The sequence below is a fragment of the Procambarus clarkii genome, chromosome 35 (assembly GCF_040958095.1).
Source record: "Procambarus clarkii isolate CNS0578487 chromosome 35, FALCON_Pclarkii_2.0, whole genome shotgun sequence".
NCBI classification, from domain to species: Eukaryota; Metazoa; Arthropoda; class Malacostraca; order Decapoda; family Cambaridae; genus Procambarus; species Procambarus clarkii.
The window spans coordinates 5508246-5525673 of NC_091184.1; the positions used below are offsets into that span (position 1 = coordinate 5508246).

The following is a 17428-nucleotide window of genomic DNA, read 5'->3' on the forward strand; positions in this document are numbered from 1 at the left end:
GTGCCTCGCAGATTTCCTTGTCACTTTCAGTATATGCCCCCTCTGTCTTCCTTAGTCTTGTCACTTGGTCGTTCACCGACATTTTTCTTCTTATATGACTGTGTAGTAACTTAGGTTGTTTTTTCGCTTTGATTGCAATATCGTTCTCATAGTCCCTTTCCGATGTTCGTCTTATGTTAATGTAATCGTTCCTAGCTCTGTTGTATCTGATCCTGTTGTCCTCTGTCCTTTGTCTTCTGTACTTCCTCCACTCCCGCCTGCTGGCCATTTTTGCTTCCTGACACTGTCTATTAAACCATGGGTTATTATATTACTTGTGTTGTCCCATCTCGAGTACTGCTCAGTACTCACTTCCCCCTTCAGAGCAGGAGAGATTGCTGTAATAGAGGGAATACAGAGAACATATACGGCACGCATAAACGAGATAAAACACCTAAATTATTGGGATCATCTTAAAGCTCTTCAAATGTACTCTCTAGAAAGAAGACGAGAGAGATACCAAATAATATACACATGGAAAATACTGGAGGGTCAGGTCCCAAATCTACACAGTAAAATAACAACGTACTGGAGTGAACGATATGGAAGGAAATGCAAGATTGAACCAGTGAAGAGCAGAGGTGCCATAGGCACAATCAGAGAGCAGTGTATAAACATCAGAGGTCCGTGGTTGTTCAACGTCCTCCCAGCGACTATAAGAAATATTGCCGGAACAACCGTGGACATCTTCAAGAGAAAACTGGATGGTTTTCTAAGAGAAGTTCTGGATCAGCCGGGCTGTGGTGGGTATGTGGCCCTGCGGGCCGCTCCAAGCAACAGCCTGGTGGACCAGACTCTCACAAGTCGAGCCTGGCCTCGGGCCGGGCTTGGGGAGTAGAAGAACTCCCAGAACCCCATCAACCAGGTATCAACCAGGTAAAGTACAGTACATGCATTACATTTATTAAAACACAGGAAATGGGACAATACACTACCAAGGAATAACATCTCGCTCACCATTAATGACAGTATTCCAGTCACAGAGATATAATGGAGGTAAATAACCCTACACAGTGAGGTAGACTCCTCACCAGCACACACCACACACCCGCAGCGTGTGAAGTCTCGCTCCTCCCTCTCTGTCCTCGTAGAGTGCTGGGACGGTACTCTCACAAAAATTTGTGGGAAAACTTAATACACACAATCATACACATTTACTAATGTTCAATTTAACATACTCTCACATTACTGGAGTGACAAGACACAGGAATACAAAGGTTAAGAATAAAGAAAGACAAGACTCAGGAACACATATGTTACAAATAAGGGGAGACAAGACTCAGGTACACAAAGGTTACGAGTAAGGGGAGACAAGACTCTTGTACACAAAGGTTACGAGTAAGGGGAGACAAGACTCAGGAACACATATGTTACAAGTAAGGGGAGACAAGACTCAGGTACACAAAGGTTACGAGTAAGGGGAGACAAGACTCTTGTACACAAAGGTTACGAGTAAGGGGAGACAAGACTCAGGAACACATATGTTACAAGTAAGGGGAGACAAGACTCAGGAACACAAATGTTACGAGTAAGGGGAGACAAGACTCTTGTACACAAAGGTTACGAGTAAGGGGAGACAGAAGACTCGGGTACACAAAGGTTATGAGAAAGAGCAAACAAGACTCAGGTACACAAAGGTTACGAGTAAGGGGAGACAGAAGACTCGGGTACACAAAGGTTATGAGAAAGAGCAGACAAGACTCAGGTACACAAAGGTTACGAGTAAGGGGAGACAGAAGACTCGGGTACACAAAGGTTATGAGAAAGAGCAGACAAGACTCAGGTACACAAAGGTTATGAATAAGGGGAGACAAAACTCAGGTACACAAAGGTTATGAGTAAGGAGAGACAAGACTCAGGTATATTAATACACTCACCAACACACGTTAGCAACAACTGTTATGAGCCACCAGTCCCTCATAATATCCACCCCACCCAGTATGAGAGTTATAGTATTCCATACTTATACCCTGTTTGGACTGGCTTATAACCCATTAATATGCAATACAGTATGTGTAGTTAGGTAGGTAGTACAGTGGAACCTCGAATAACGAATTTAATCCATTCTGGCACCGTGGTCGTCATGTGAAACTGACGTAATTCAAAACGAAGTTCCCCATTGAAAATAATGTAAATAAAAATATTCCATTCTACCACCAAAAAACATCAGTATAATATTCGATGTTATAAATAATGGAGAGCAGCCTACCTCACATACACTGAACAAACCTTTATGACATTTTTCTTTCTCAAAATTTGTTCAATTTTTTTTTTTTTTTCTTTTTTTGTATAGCAAAAGGTTCATTCGGTGTTTGTCAGGTAGGCTGCTCCATGTTTCTTAAAAAAAAAAATGAAGAATTTTGAAAAACAGAACAAATGTCAAAAAAGATTCATTCGAGGTTCAGCAGGTAGGCTGCTCCATGTTTCTAAAATAAAAAAAAATAAAAGTAAAAAAATAAAACAGTTGAAACACTTTGAAAAACGGACAAATGCCATAAAGGTTCGTTCAGTATTTGTCGGATAGGCTGCTCCATTATGACACTCTTTCTGTGTTTCAAATGTGTTCCATTTGTTTTGTATTTTTCATTTATTTCTCAATAATGGAGCAGCCTACCCGACAAACGCTGAACGAACTTATATGGCATTTGTCCTTTTTCAAAGTTTTTCAAAGTTTTTTTTTTTTTTTTAAGAAACATGGAGCAGCCTACCTGACAACCAATAAATGAACCTTTTTGACATTTGTTCTTTTTTTTAATTACTTTCATTTTTTTTACAAAAAAAGTCAATGCTTTACAACATCCCAGCATCAATAGCATCATTAACCCTTGAGCCGCTAAAGGTCATAATGGCTTCAACACCCACAGGCTCAACAAAAAAAATAAATAAAAAAATTCTTTTGTTTTATAAAAGTGTTCATTTGTGTTCCATGGTCATGGAAAAAATAACAAAAAAATCTTAGGTGGCATATTTTGGCCACAATTGGGTGGGAAAGTCTGGCAAAAAAGAAGCGTTGACAGAGCAGTCGCCAGACAAGGTCTGCTCTGCCCAAGCTGTCAGGCTTTGTTGCCACAAAGATATTATTACCTAATTATTTCAATGTCTCTGATTGATTTTTTCTTTGTTGTTTTGCAGTAATATTATTCAATAGTGTGTATTGTGATATATTTATAAAATAAAATGTGTGAACCATCGCTATACTCAAAATTATGGTGTGCATATTAGTGATTCAATTATTATGTTCATAAAACAATAAACAAATAGTTTTGCTGTTATTATACAATATACACAGGTTATATAAAGGTATCTGCATGTTTTACTCACCATAACGAACCACTAAGTTGGTATTGTGAGTCAAAATGCAACGAGGAGTGACCGCCACACACCAGCCAGCCACTCGCTGGCACTCCCTCCCTCAACAACACCGCACTTGCCCACATTCTCCTCTCACGCTACTGTTTTTGCCTTTATTCACTATACACAGACTTTATATATAAGTATTTACATGTTTTGTTCACCAAAACTGTACATGTAAGCATGTATGATGAGTAAAGACAATAAGACATAGCTACTCACACAGTCAGCTGGTGGCGGCCGCCTTCACTGGTTTGAGGCCAGATGCACTAATATTTCTCCTCCAACAATACTGTTTGTGGTGTTATTACACTATATACACACATTATATATAAGTATCTACATGTTTTATTCACCATACCTGTACAATTAAGCTGGTATGGTGCCCAAAGACCATAGTGGCCACCAGTAAACAACAAGACATGTCTTGCAGATGATGCACCTCTCTCACCAAAATGGTGGCCCCAACATACTTCTATTGCTGTTATTACACTCTATACACACGTTATATATAAGTATCTACATTTGTGTTCACCATAGTGAACCACTAAGCTGGTGTGGTAATTCCAGTCAATAAAAGGTGGCCACACACAGTCAGAAGATGACGCCACAACCCTCCCTCCCTCAACATTACTCCTCCCACCATGGAGCAGAGTGCTAAATATCACCACAATCCTGCTATTATCAGAATCCTGGTCAGTTTGATCACATTCAGGGGGGTCTTCTGTAATACTATCATTGCTAAATAATAGCATGAACATATATATTTTGACATTTTTAGGTGATGCTGTGGTCACAAGCTGAACAGTGGTTCTGTGAGCTCATGCCGCATGCGTCAGCCTTGGTGGCTCGCTCAGTATTGAAGCTCTCACACCCAGGAATGTTGGCCAGGATTTTTTTTCTAGGTGGTGTCTGTCAACTATCGGTCATGGCTGCACTATAGCTGCCCCCTATCCTATGCGGGGTGTTTAAATTAAGGCACTAAACACTAAAACAGCTATTAATGTATAATGTTAAACAAAGAAAAATAATTTATTTGCATCGTCGGAGGCGTTCGAGAATCTGCGAGAAGCAGCGCAACCCCACCATGTGGTGTTGACATTATTCAAACGAGTGCTCGCCAAACAAGACGAATTGTCGGCAATCGAGGTGTTCGTTAACCAAATTGCTCGCCATTTGAGGCGGTCGTCACTCGAGGTTCTACTGTAATGGATTTATAAGTGTTTCAGGTTCTCCAAACAACAGGGATCAACAAAAACTCCATGATTTGCTCATCATCAGCTCGACTGAACTGCCTGAAGAACAAGAATGTGAGAACTACTCAGGTGTAGCTCATCAACTGATTAGATCAGAGATAAACTTTAATGATACTTTTAAATCTATCAGAATAGATAAAAACAATCACTAAAGCACCAGACAGGTAAGCTCACTAAACTAGCTTATCCCAATGATAAGTAAGATCTCATTCAATCAGCTATAAATATAAAACTAACCTTTATATTAATGAATGCCTTACCAAGCAGCGTTGATTCTCCTCTACAGACCGCATCATGTTCACAAACAAAACCTAAATCTTATCAAGCAGTGCTACACCAGGAATGGAACAATCATTGGTAAGAAAGAACAGGCAAAAGACGTGAAATAAAAAGTGTCCAACAATTATTGTCTTTCTTTGTTGATTGTAACATAACTGGAAGCCAGCAAACTTCCAATGTCATTGCTGAAACTAACACATGAGTGACCAAGCCTTACCTAGCCTAACCTTATTTAAATTTAGTTTTTTTTTATTTTTATATCAATTAATATATGCTTCTTTTTTATATAATTGGCTTCAAATACATGTAATTTACCCTCTTATAACTATTACTGCAATGACTTCAATTTTATAAAATGTAATAATTTTTTGAATGCTTAATTCGTCTAGTTATCAGATTCTTAGCTTACAATATTTGCAACTTACCCATTTATCTGTTGATACTAACACTTCAATTTCCCAAAATGTTATAAACCTTGAACTCTTAATTTGTCAAATTATCTGAATCTTTAATTCATTACTTTGTGAATTAAAAATTAATAATTTAATTTCTTACTTATATATCTGCCCATTAATATTAGCTACTAGTCTTATTTGTTGTCTAATATTCCAGTATTGTTAATGGATTCTTAAGCTTTAAGTACATCAGTGTTTCCAGCCCATATGTGTTTGTTTCTATTGCATACCCTTATCCAACTTGTCTTATTACCATATGATATTACTGTATTACAATTAAGAGATTATTGAATTTTTAATTTGATTAAATATGTATCCTTTTTAATTAATTATTTTGAATCTGAATCCATTTGTTTATTTATAATCTTAATCTAATTGTCTAATTCTAACTTTGTTCTCTCTCTTTTTTTTTTTTTTTGCCTGTTTATATTACATATCCTTGCCCTTCTTGTATTATTACCTGTTACGGACCCGAGTCCAGTGTCCGAGCCCGGAGCAGTGACGACCACGCCATCTGTGGGTCAGCTCCCGAAACCCCCTCCAAATGGACGGCGCCATCTAGTGAGGACGAGATATACTGGCCACAAGGGCTAGTTTCCCGTCCTGATCAGCTCATAACACAGCCGCTGCTGACCTCTGGTGAGGTGGAGCTTAGACAGCAACGCCATCTATGGAGTGGATAGGTGGGCGTTTGTGTCTAAGCATGTAAGTGAGGTGCCCTAAAGAGTCCCTATTACTGATGACGTGTCTGATTACAGAGTCGACCGGGGACTGCTGTAATGGAAGTTGGATGAGTCTACCCAAGGCAGCCGAGTAACCTCCACGTATTTGCCGCTGAAACTGTGAGTCACCCCCCCGGATGAACACTGTTGTGTTAGCCTGCCTGTGAGGTGGCAGATCCAGGGATTGTCGTACCCGGGGCTGACTAGGGAGAAGACTAACCCCTGGGGTGTTGTGGTGAGGAGAGTGATCTGTGGGATCACACGAGGCTCCTGCCTAGGGCTCGCTACCCTAGTATCGGTCGTGGAGTGGCCTAACCTGCGGAGCTGATTGGAACCTGCCAGCTACAGGCTGGATTTGTGGTTGACGGCCTCCACGACGGTGCCCCCAGTGGAGCTGTGATTTGGCTGGCCTGTGGCCAGGGTAGACTCGAGAGAATCGAAGGATTCATCGTGAGGCCACAAGAGGACCGAGGGCTAAGCATCGTTGAACACCGTGGAACACTCCGCGTCTTCAGAGGAAGACCACATTGTATATTCTAGTGTTTATACCTCCCCCGTGTGATCATTTATATATTATTTATGGTGATGGTTATAATTATATTATTAAGTTTTTGCCTTTGTCTCCCTTCCCCTTTAATTTACTTGCGTTACGGAGCACACCCCTTGAAAGCCACTACTAGCTTGGGGCCAGATACCCAAACTCTACTAACATCAGAGAAAGAACCCAGTTGCGACCCGAGAGGGCCGTAACATTACCATATTATATTCATGTATTACAATATTATATTCATGTATTACAATATTAAATTAATTCTTAACTTAGCTAATTATTTGTATTCTAATTGATTAATTATTTGAATCTCAATTTGTTTACTCTAGAAATCTTAATTTGATTAATTATCTAATTTCCCACTCTTCTGTTCATTATTTTTACTTTTATATCTGGTAAATTTTATTACTTATATGCAGTATCTGATAAATTTTATTACTTACATATCTGCTGAATAATATTTGCAATCACTTCTCTATTCTTGCATTTTTTCTTTTCAAATACAGTGCATCATCACTCTAACAGACCCCGCTCTAACGAATTCCCGGATGGTCCAAATGAATTGCATTTGGCACTAAATGTTCAGTGGAACATACAAAAATTCATTTGTGTTGTTCCACTGATGGTGGTGACCTAGTCCGGCATGGCAGGCTGTGAGAGCTGTGTATTGTACACACTCTCCACAGCGTTCACTTCACTATGCATATCACTAGTAGCAGACACCTGTGTTAGGTCTTTTTCCAGATTTGGGTTATCAAAATCATTGGCATGCTCATCTTCAAGCAATATGCCTTCTTAAAAACATGGCCGACTAGGGCTGGGAGCTCGATATGGATGAATACGACATGGTTGCTACCTTGAATATGAGCCTACCCATGACCGTGGGGAATGCTGGGAATTTTTTTCAATCTGGCAAACACCTCAGGAATCCATCTTGTACCCAAGTCAACACCGCGTTGGACAGGTGTTTGGGAGCCAAAGGCGCGTGTGCCACCCATTGTTGCTCACTCAGTACTGCCCCAGCCAGCAGCCCTAGGACATTCTGGGAATTTTTTCCAAGATGGCTGCCTCTCACTGGAGGTCCTAAGAGTCCATTTTGTACTCAACCTACCGCAAGCGCGCTTCGACCGTGTACGAAGAAATAAAAAAATACTTTTGTCAGTTGGCGCAGTAATTGGCGAATGGCATTTGTCATTTGGCACAGTGCAGTGGTTAAGGTGTTATGCGCACCCCTGATTGAGCAATATTATACGCTAATTGCATTTCAGAGGGTTAATACACTCAACATAACTGGGTAATAACACCATGATTAACCCTTAAACTGCACAACACGTCATATGATGTGTTGAGTAACTTGCTATAAATTGTGCATGATGTCATATGACGTGATGGAATACCACACAAGATTTGAATGGCCAGCGGGGTAGGGGGGCCCCCATACGCTGCCCAGGGGCTATAGTAAACCAGTTGCCATTTTGTAAAAAATATCCAGCTCATGCTACCAATGCGTGGGAGGTACCAATTACCCAGCGGTCACCATGGCGAACGCATGGCCAAATGCCTCCTGAGCACGCACCACGCAATCACTTACTCAAGAGCAAATAACTAGTGAATTATTTTCTGATGGTGAGGACAGTGATTTTTGATGACCCTGACATTGATAAGGACTACAGACAATTGTCCGATGATAGTAGCACAGACAGTGAATATGAGATACAGTACAGTCTCCTCCCATGGCGAGGCCTACATGCTCACCCGTGCCTCCTCGCCCAGTGTCTACTCCAATTCACCCACGACCACACAGTTCTTGTGCTTATTTAGAGTACGAGGATATTTTGGGCAATGAGTCAGAGGAAGGTGACTCATTTTCTGGTTTTAGTGAAGTGGATTCAGAGCATAGTGTTATCATGCCTGTTGCTAGTACCAGTGGTGATACTGGGCGAGAATTTGTCGCGTCAGCAGCGTCTCGCCCAGCCAAACGCCGCCGCATGCACCACATGAGGAACCAAGACCCTCATGTTCACGTGATTTCACCTGACGTTCACATAGCGCCCGTACTTTGCATAGACGGACTTTAGCTCCTGGTCCACGGTGTGCAATGCTTCCTCGCTGTCGAGCCGCTGTTGCGTCTCGCAGGACACCAGGTGTACTTGTGTGGAGTGATGGTGATGATTTTATTCCTCTAATTCCTGCCTTTGACAATAAAGAAGTTGGGATTACAGACCTTTTCCCTGATAATGGTGAGGACATGTGTGAAATGGATTACTTTACAGCATTTTATGATGAGCCGCTCATGGAATATATTGTACACCAAATGAACCTTCATGCGACTCATCTCACTGGAAAAGAGATAACAGAATATTCACGATTGCAGCATTGGAAAAACACTACTGTAGGTGAAATGCATATATTTTTGGCAATATGTATGTTGATGAAACATTGTGTCAAACATGCTATCACAGATTATTGGAGCAAAGACCAGACTATTCCAACACCTTTCTTCAGGAAATATATGTCCCGAGACAGGTTTCAGATACTCCTCAGGTGCCTTCATTTTGCAAGTAATGAGGACCGGACAGAGGATGATAGACTTTGGAGAGTCAGGCACTATATGAATGAAGCGATTAGTAAGTTCAGAGATTTCTACGTACCAGCACAGAAGCTGGTGATTGACGATTTCCTTGTGCTTTTCAGAGGACGTGTTGCATTCAAGCAGTATATTCCCTCCAAACGCAACAAATTTGGATTTAAATTCTTTGTTTTTTGTGACTGTGAAACAGGATACGTGTTACACACGATTCTGTATTCTGCTAGCGATGTAGACATTCCCGGTAACGACCAACATGGTTTCTCGGGTAGTGTGGTAAAGTCACTGATGACACCATGGATGAACAAAGGCCACATTTTATACACGGATAATTGCTATACAAGTCCCTTGCAAGCTAGGTTCTTGATTAAAAATAGAACTGGATTGTTTGGCACAGTAAAGCCAAGAAGAAGGGAAATGCCAGTGTTTGACAATAAACTTGAAGTTGGTGACTGCCAACTAAGAAAAAGTGATCAAATACGCTCAGTTAGGTGGAAAGACAAGAGAGAAGTGAACTTGCTGACAACCGTTCATGATAGTACAATGGTGAACATTGGCAAGGTGAACCGAGTAACGCAAGAACCAATAAGCCAGATTGTGTTCTTGCCTATAACGTCAACATGCATTTGGTTGATAAATCTGACATGATGGTGGGCAGTGTCGAGTGAGTGCGGAAAACATTGAAGTGGACGAAAAAAGTGTTTTTCCATCTTGTTGACATAAGCATGTTGAACAGCTATAATATGTATCTGGTGAAAACTGGACGTAAACCAAGTTTCCGTTCGTTTGCTTTTACACTTGGGACACAGTTATTAGCAAAGTTTGGCAAAGATGTTTCTGGCATACAAAGACCCATCATGAACCCAGTGTTGCAGCATGCTGCTACACCCAGGCTCACTCACACGGAGGGCTTTCAAGCACACAGACTAAAACATTTGCCACCAGCTGGAAAGTGTGCAATAGACCAATGTGATTGCTTAGTTTGTAGAACAATAAAAGAGATCAGAAATGTAAACTTGTGCAAACATGGTGTGAAGCGTGTGCAATCCCATTGTGTGCTGTCAACTGCTTCAACAACTACCACTCTCCAAGAATTCTAAATGTGCAATAATAGTGCAAAAACCTGTAAATAGTGCATGCATGTGTGTAAATATAATAATGAACAATGTGAATACATATTATATTGGCATAATGGGAAAATATTTTTGTGTGCATGTGTATACTCAATGTATGCAATATTTATTACCATTGAACATGAAGCAATATTATATGCAACACAATTAGTGAATAATATTTGTGATAAAATACGCCTAGACACTGTAAATAATGTAGCAAAAATAAATTTGTGGCAATTCTGACTGCTTGAGGACTGCGTGCAATGCCTCTGGGATGCACCTTGCATGAGCAAGCATGCAGGGTGTGACGTCATCGCTCATATTGTCGGCTCATTTATGTCATTTGTAAGTACGATTAATTTTTTTCTCTCTCTCGTGGTCAGAGAACACAAATTAACAGGTTAGGAAGATTTTTTTTTCTTTTTTGTTACACGCCTGTGGGTGACAAGGGACAAATAGCCCTTAGCAACAAACGGGTTAATACACTCACCATCACTGGGTCATGCCAATATGATTAATACACTCACCATCACTGGGTAATGATTATAATTAATACACTCGCCATCACTGGTAAATGACAACACCAACATTAATACACAAGTTAATGAAAATATCTTGATTAATACACTCACAATCACTGGATATCGACATCAACATGATAAACACACACACTGGTAGTACAGTAAGAATAAAATTGCCCTTACCATCATTAATGGGCAGAAGTTGTGTTTGCTATCGTCCTTGGTAGCCGAGCAGAGATGGAAGCAGTATTACCTATTAAGGCAAAATAAAACAAATTTAAGGTTTCTATGACTAAATTTTTCCCACCAAAACATAGTAAATATTTAGAAAAATTAAATAATTTTTTTTAGGTATTGTGCTTTGAGCAAAAGTAAGGAGGGTGGGCAGGAGTAAGGAGGGTGGGCAGGAGTAAGGATGGGCAGGAGTAAGGAGGATGGGCAGGAGTAGGGAGGATGGGCAGGAGTAAGGAGGATGGGCAGGAGTAAGGAGGATGGGCAGGAGTAAGAAGGATGGGCAGGAATAAGGAGGGTGGTCAGGAGTAAGGAGGGTGGGCAGGAGTAAGGAGGGTGGGCAGGAATAAGGAGGGTGGGCAGGAGTAAGGAGGGTGGGCAGGAATAAGGAGGGTGGGCAGGAGTAAGGAGGGTGGGGCAGGAGTAAGGAGGGTGGGCAGGAGTAGGGAGGATGGGCAGGAGTAAGGAGGGTGGGCAGGAATAAGGAGGGTGGGCAGGAGTAAGGAGGGTGGGTAGGAGTAAGGAGGGTGGGCAGGAGTAGGGAGGATGGGCAGGAGTAAGGAGGGTGGTCAGGAGTAAGGAGGATGGGCAGGAGTAAGAAGGATGGGCAGGAATAAGGAGGGTGGTCAGGAGTAAGGAGGGTGGGCAGGAATAAGGAGGGTGGTCAGGAGTAAGGAGGGTGGGCAGGAGTAAGGAGGGTGGGCAGGAGTAAGAAGGGTGGGCAGGAGTAAGGAGGGTGGGCAGGAATAAGGAGGGTGGGCAGGAGTAAGGAGGGTGGACAGGAATAAGGAGGGTGGGCAGGAATAAGGAGGGTGGGCAGGAATAAGGAGGGTGGTCAGGAGTAAGGAGGGTGGTCAGGAGTAAGGAGGGTGGGCAGGAGTAAGAAGGGTGGGCAGGAGTAAGGAGGGTGGGCAGGAATAAGAAGGGTGGGCAGGAGTAAGGAGGGTGGGCAGGAGTAAGGAGAATGGGTAGGAGTAAGAAGGATGGGCAGGAGTAAGAAGGATGGGCAGGAGTAAGGAGGGTGGGGCAGGAGTAAGGAGGGTGGGCAGGAGTAGGGAGGATGGGCAGGAGTAAGGAGGGTGGGCAGGAATAAGGAGGGTGGGCAGGAGTAAGGAGGGTGGGTAGGAGTAAGGAGGGTGGGCAGGAGTAGGGAGGATGGGCAGGAGTAAGGAGGGTGGTCAGGAGTAAGGAGGATGGGCAGGAGTAAGAAGGATGGGCAGGAATAAGGAGGGTGGTCAGGAGTAAGGAGGGTGGGCAGGAATAAGGAGGGTGGTCAGGAGTAAGGAGGGTGGGCAGGAGTAAGGAGGGTGGGCAGGAGTAAGAAGGGTGGGCAGGAGTAAGGAGGGTGGGCAGGAATAAGGAGGGTGGGCAGGAGTAAGGAGGGTGGACAGGAATAAGGAGGGTGGGCAGGAATAAGGAGGGTGGGCAGGAATAAGGAGGGTGGTCAGGAGTAAGGAGGGTGGTCAGGAGTAAGGAGGGTGGGCAGGAGTAAGAAGGGTGGGCAGGAGTAAGGAGGGTGGGCAGGAATAAGAAGGGTGGGCAGGAGTAAGGAGGGTGGGCAGGAGTAAGGAGAATGGGTAGGAGTAAGAAGGATGGGCAGGAGTAAGAAGGATGGGCAGGAGTAAGGAGGGTGGGCAGGAATAAGGAGGGTGGGCAGGAGTAAGGAGGGTAGCCAGGAGTAAGGAGGGTGGGCAGGAGTAAGGAGGATGGGCAGGAGTAAGGAGGATGGGCAGGAGTAAGGAGGGTGGGCAGGAGTAAGGAGGGTGGGCAGGAGAAAGGAGGGTGGGTAGGAGTAAGGAGGGTGGGCAGGAGTAAGGAGGGTGGGCAGGAATAAGGAGGGTGGGCAGGAGTAAGGAGGGTGGGCAGGAGTAAGGAGGATGGGCAGGAGTAAGAAGGATGGGCAGGAGTAAGGAGGGTGGGCAGGAGAAAGGAGGGTGGGCAGGAGTAAGGAGGGTGGGAAGGAGTAAGGAGGGTGGGCAGGAGTAAGGAGGGTGGCCAGGAGTAAGGAGAGTGGGCAGGAATAAGGAGGATGGGCAGGAGTAAGGAGGATGGGAAGGAGTAAGGAGGGTGGGCAGGAATAAGGAGGGTGGGCAGGAGTAAGGAGGATGGGCAGGAGTAAGGAGGATGGGAAGGAGTAAGGAGGGTGGGCAGGAGTAAGGAGGGTGGGCAGGAGTAAGGAGGGTGGCCAGGAGTAAGGAGGGTGGGCAGGAGTAAGGAGGATGGGCAGGAGTAAGGAGGATGGGAAGGAGTAAGGAGGGTGGGCAGGAGTAAGGAGGGTGGGCAGGAGTAAGGAGGGTGGGCAGGAATAAGGAGGATGGGCAGGAGTAAGGAGGGTGGGCAGGAATAAGGAGGGTGGGCAGGAGTAAGGAGGGTGGGCAGGAGTAAGGAGGGTGGCCAGGAGTAAGGAGGATGGGCAGGAGTAAGGAGGGTGGGCAGGAATAAGGAGGGTGGGCAGGAGTAAGGAGGGTGGGCAGGAGTAAGGAGGTGGGCAGGAGTAAGGAGGGTGGGCAGGAGTAAGGAGGGTGGACAGGAGTATGGAGGGTGGGCAGGAGTAAGGAGGGTGGGCAGGAATAAGGAGGGTGGGCAGGAGTAAGGAGGGTGGGCAGGAAAGGGGAAGGGGGTATGGGCGGGTTCTCGGCTGCCTCCCCTCCCTCTCTAACAGCCTACGTAATACAAACCACGTGCATTAACCCTAAAGCTGCTACAGCCTGGGCTGTAAAAGCTGGGGCTAGGAAAAAAATATTTGAATTATGTGAAAATTAATATTAAATGTTAAACAAATCTCCAACTTATTGGCTTAAGTGTCATGAAAGTTTCATCCCATTATGTTCAGAAATGTATTTTAGACAATTTTTTTTAAAAAGGAGAACATTTTGTTGATAAGGAGAACAGCTCCTATTAACTGGAACTGAGGGATAATGCAGTAATAAAGAGATGCAAGCACTTGTCCAATGTACAAAGAAGAAGAATAGTAGCAAGAAGTGCCCACAAAGTAAATATGCAGCTGGTGTCTGTATAGCATTGCTGAGTAATACATCATAATACCAATAATAATAAGTATGTTATCATGCTCTATTTTATTAAATATCATAAAAATGCATTGCCTAATGTTAATATCTGTTACTTTCACCAATGTCCATTTTTTTTTGTCTCCTTTGTTTATTATCTCCTTTTGTTGTAACCTCTACATCCTGGAGAGTGCATACCCATCCCTAACTATGTCAAGATAGAATGAAATTAGTCACCAAATAAATCAGTCACAACTGGCAGAACTTGGGACTTTGAATTTTTTTTGACTGAGTTTTTCACAGATTTCAAATTCTATTTTCTTTTTCTCTTTAGGCGGTTTTGATGATTAGGGACCAGATTAGGGCTTTATCACTTTTATAAAGTATACATTTTTATCCTCTCAATCATTATAATTTTCCCTATATTTAGTTTTTTGGGGGTTATTTTTTCTTAACATCATTTCAACACATATTGACCTACAACTTTCACATATTCGAGTACGAATGCCAAACAACGTTTATTAAAACATATAAGTAAATTAATGAATTAGAACTATGTTATTCATTGTTGATAACTTCAACTTCAATTATCTCAAACTTTGAGTCAGCTTCAAAAAATTCAGTTTCTGACTGATACCTGGTTGATGGGGTTCTGGGAGTTCTTCTACTCCCCCAAGTCCGGCCTGAGGCCAGGCTTGACTTGTGAACGTTTGATCCACCAGGCTGTTGCTTGTAGCGGCCCGCAGGCCTACATATCCAGTGAAGTGTTAAGTCTGCAGACACTAACAATGCTCTCTTCTACCATGTGAGGGATTCTAATCATCCCATTGATTGGTCTTCCTCCAAAATAATTTTTCCTGCCTCTACTCTACACAAACGCCATCTTGTTGAATCGGCTCTAATACACAATGTACCCAACATGAACTTGAGTTCTGGCTTTGTTGCTGTGGACTCTTCCCTTTCACAGTATATACTCAAATGCTCTAATCTTTCTAACAAACGTAACCTTACATAAGCTTACCCTTTCCATTTACCTTTCTTTCTTTTTCCTTTCTTTCTTTTTTCTCTCTTTTTTTCTGTTCATTGTCTTCTCCTACGTTCCCTTGCTTTCCTCTTCTCATTATTTTCTCCTTCTCTTTCGGTGGTTATAATAGGAACTGCCTCGTATGGGCCAATAGGCCCTCTGCAGTTCCTACAACTAGCCCCTCTACTACACCTTACTTTGCTCCTCATCTCTCGTGCCTATTTATTGCCTGTCTCTACTTCCTCATCACAATCAACTTGAGAATGGTCCAGGACGGACCGAAACGTTGTCGTCCCTTCACATTCTAGTGTGTGGTCTTGTCATCATCCACCACCGCCCGGACTGATTCTCACCATTGTTACAAATAATGTGCACAGTTGTCTGTTCTACAATCCTATTAGAATGGATTTTTCACAGACCATAAACGTTTGTAGTTATCAATTTTTTTCTAAATTTGACGCATAATTCAAATGCCACATTGACGATTTTTTTTACAGTAAACTAAACTGAAAACATATATTCTAAATCTATGAAAATGAAGATCATATACTATTCTGAGAGCATAATAACACCAAATGAACAATTGGTGATAGTATATATTTTTGCAGCTGACCTCGAAATCTGAAGTATTCAATATTCAATTTTATACAGTAATTATTTTTTATTTTCTTATTTTTTGAGTTACGTTTGTGATCATTTAGACAAAGTTGCAGGATTTGCTAGTATGCACAAAAAATTGGAAAGCATTAGAGCAATTTTGAGAAATTGAACTTTGCCATCAGGTCCTGTCGTATATGTATGCCATGCACAGCTTAAGGGTTAATACAGAACTATACTGTATAAAATGCATAAAACTTCAAAACTAACAATATTTCACTAATTATAACAATAATATTTTAAATAAAACAATTTGTAACAGTCAATATGTATGCAGGTGATGAGTCACAATAACGTGGCTGAAGCATGTTGACCAGACCACACACTAGAAATTGAAGGGACGACGACGTTTCGGTCCGTCCTGGACCATTCTCAAGTCGATTGACTTGAGAATGGTCCAGGACGGACCGAAACGTCGTCGTCCCTTCAATTTCTAGTGTGTGGTCTGGTCAACAGTCAATATGTACATCAAATTTTAAGTATGCCCATAAAATAAGCACAGGTCATGTCAACGCATTGGGCCTGGATGAGATGGCTGGCACCATGTGCTTCTCCTCTTCCTGGGGTAAAAATGTCGGGCTCGCACGCGAAGGATTTTCGTGATAAATTTGAAAAATTTTTACTGTTTGAACTCATTTAATCTGTCAAGATGTCTCAGAGCAGCATTCATGGTATTGAAGGTATAAAACAAGAGAAAACATTTGTCAATTTATCAGAAAGTTGACTTGATAGAGAAAGCAGAGTGTGGATACTCTGTCACTCAACTCGCCCAAGAATTCAACATCGGTAAAGGTACAGTTTGTGATATAAAAAAAAAGGATAATATTAAGAAATTCTTTGCTCAAACTCATACAATAGGCAACAGGAAAACATTGAAGCCTGTTGATTATACGGATTTGGACTCTTATGTATTTAAATGATTTACACAACATCGTGCGAAATGAATTGCTGTTTCAGTTGATTCTATTAGAAATGCAGCTGAAAGACTTGCTGTAAAGTTAAACATAGACAATTTCAAGGCTAGCATTGAATGGGTATGTCGATTTAAAGAGAGGTATGGCATCATTAACAAGAAAATTTGTGGCGATGCATTAAGTGCAGGTGTTGGAAGTGGCTAATGCATATAAGCATAAACTTTTTCAGCACATGATATCTAATAATCTAAGCTGGTTTTAAATGTACAATGCAGATAAAACAGGCTTTAACTGGAAATGCCTTCAAAGAAACACATTATCGTTCAGGCTTGAGAAGAGTATTCCTGGTTGTAAGGTAAAGAAGGAAAGAATTTCAGCATTATTGTGCTGTAACGCAGATGGCAGTCACCGAACAAAGTGCGCAATTGTTGGGAAATCTGCCAACCTCAGAGCATTGAAAAACTGCTTAAACAGATTACCTGTCATCTACTACAACACAAAAAATGCCTGGTTCACACAGATTATTTTTGAGGATTGGTTCCAGAATCACTTTTGTAAAGAAGTAAAAAAGCAGCAGATCAATATGTGTAGAATTCATCCTGCTGAGGTAAAGGCAATGCTGTTGACTGACAATGCCCCAGCTCACCCCCATTGCTAAATTAACATCGCCTGATGGCAAAATAACATGTATGGCTTTACCACCAAACACTACATCTGTA

The 17428-nt window shown here is 42.3% G+C and overlaps 1 protein-coding gene across 1 annotated transcript in view; it reads right to left on the minus strand.

Annotated features, from left to right (window-relative positions):
• The window catches only part of LOC138371309 (uncharacterized), a 71748-nt gene that overhangs the window by 40385 nt on the left and 13935 nt on the right, over nt 1-17428 (minus strand). Inside the window, exon 2 of the mRNA XM_069336094.1 lies at nt 11059-11128. Coding sequence (XP_069192195.1) covers nt 11059-11064 — 6 coding nt within the window. The 5' untranslated portion in view covers nt 11065-11128. The remainder of the gene's footprint in view (nt 1-11058; nt 11129-17428) is intronic.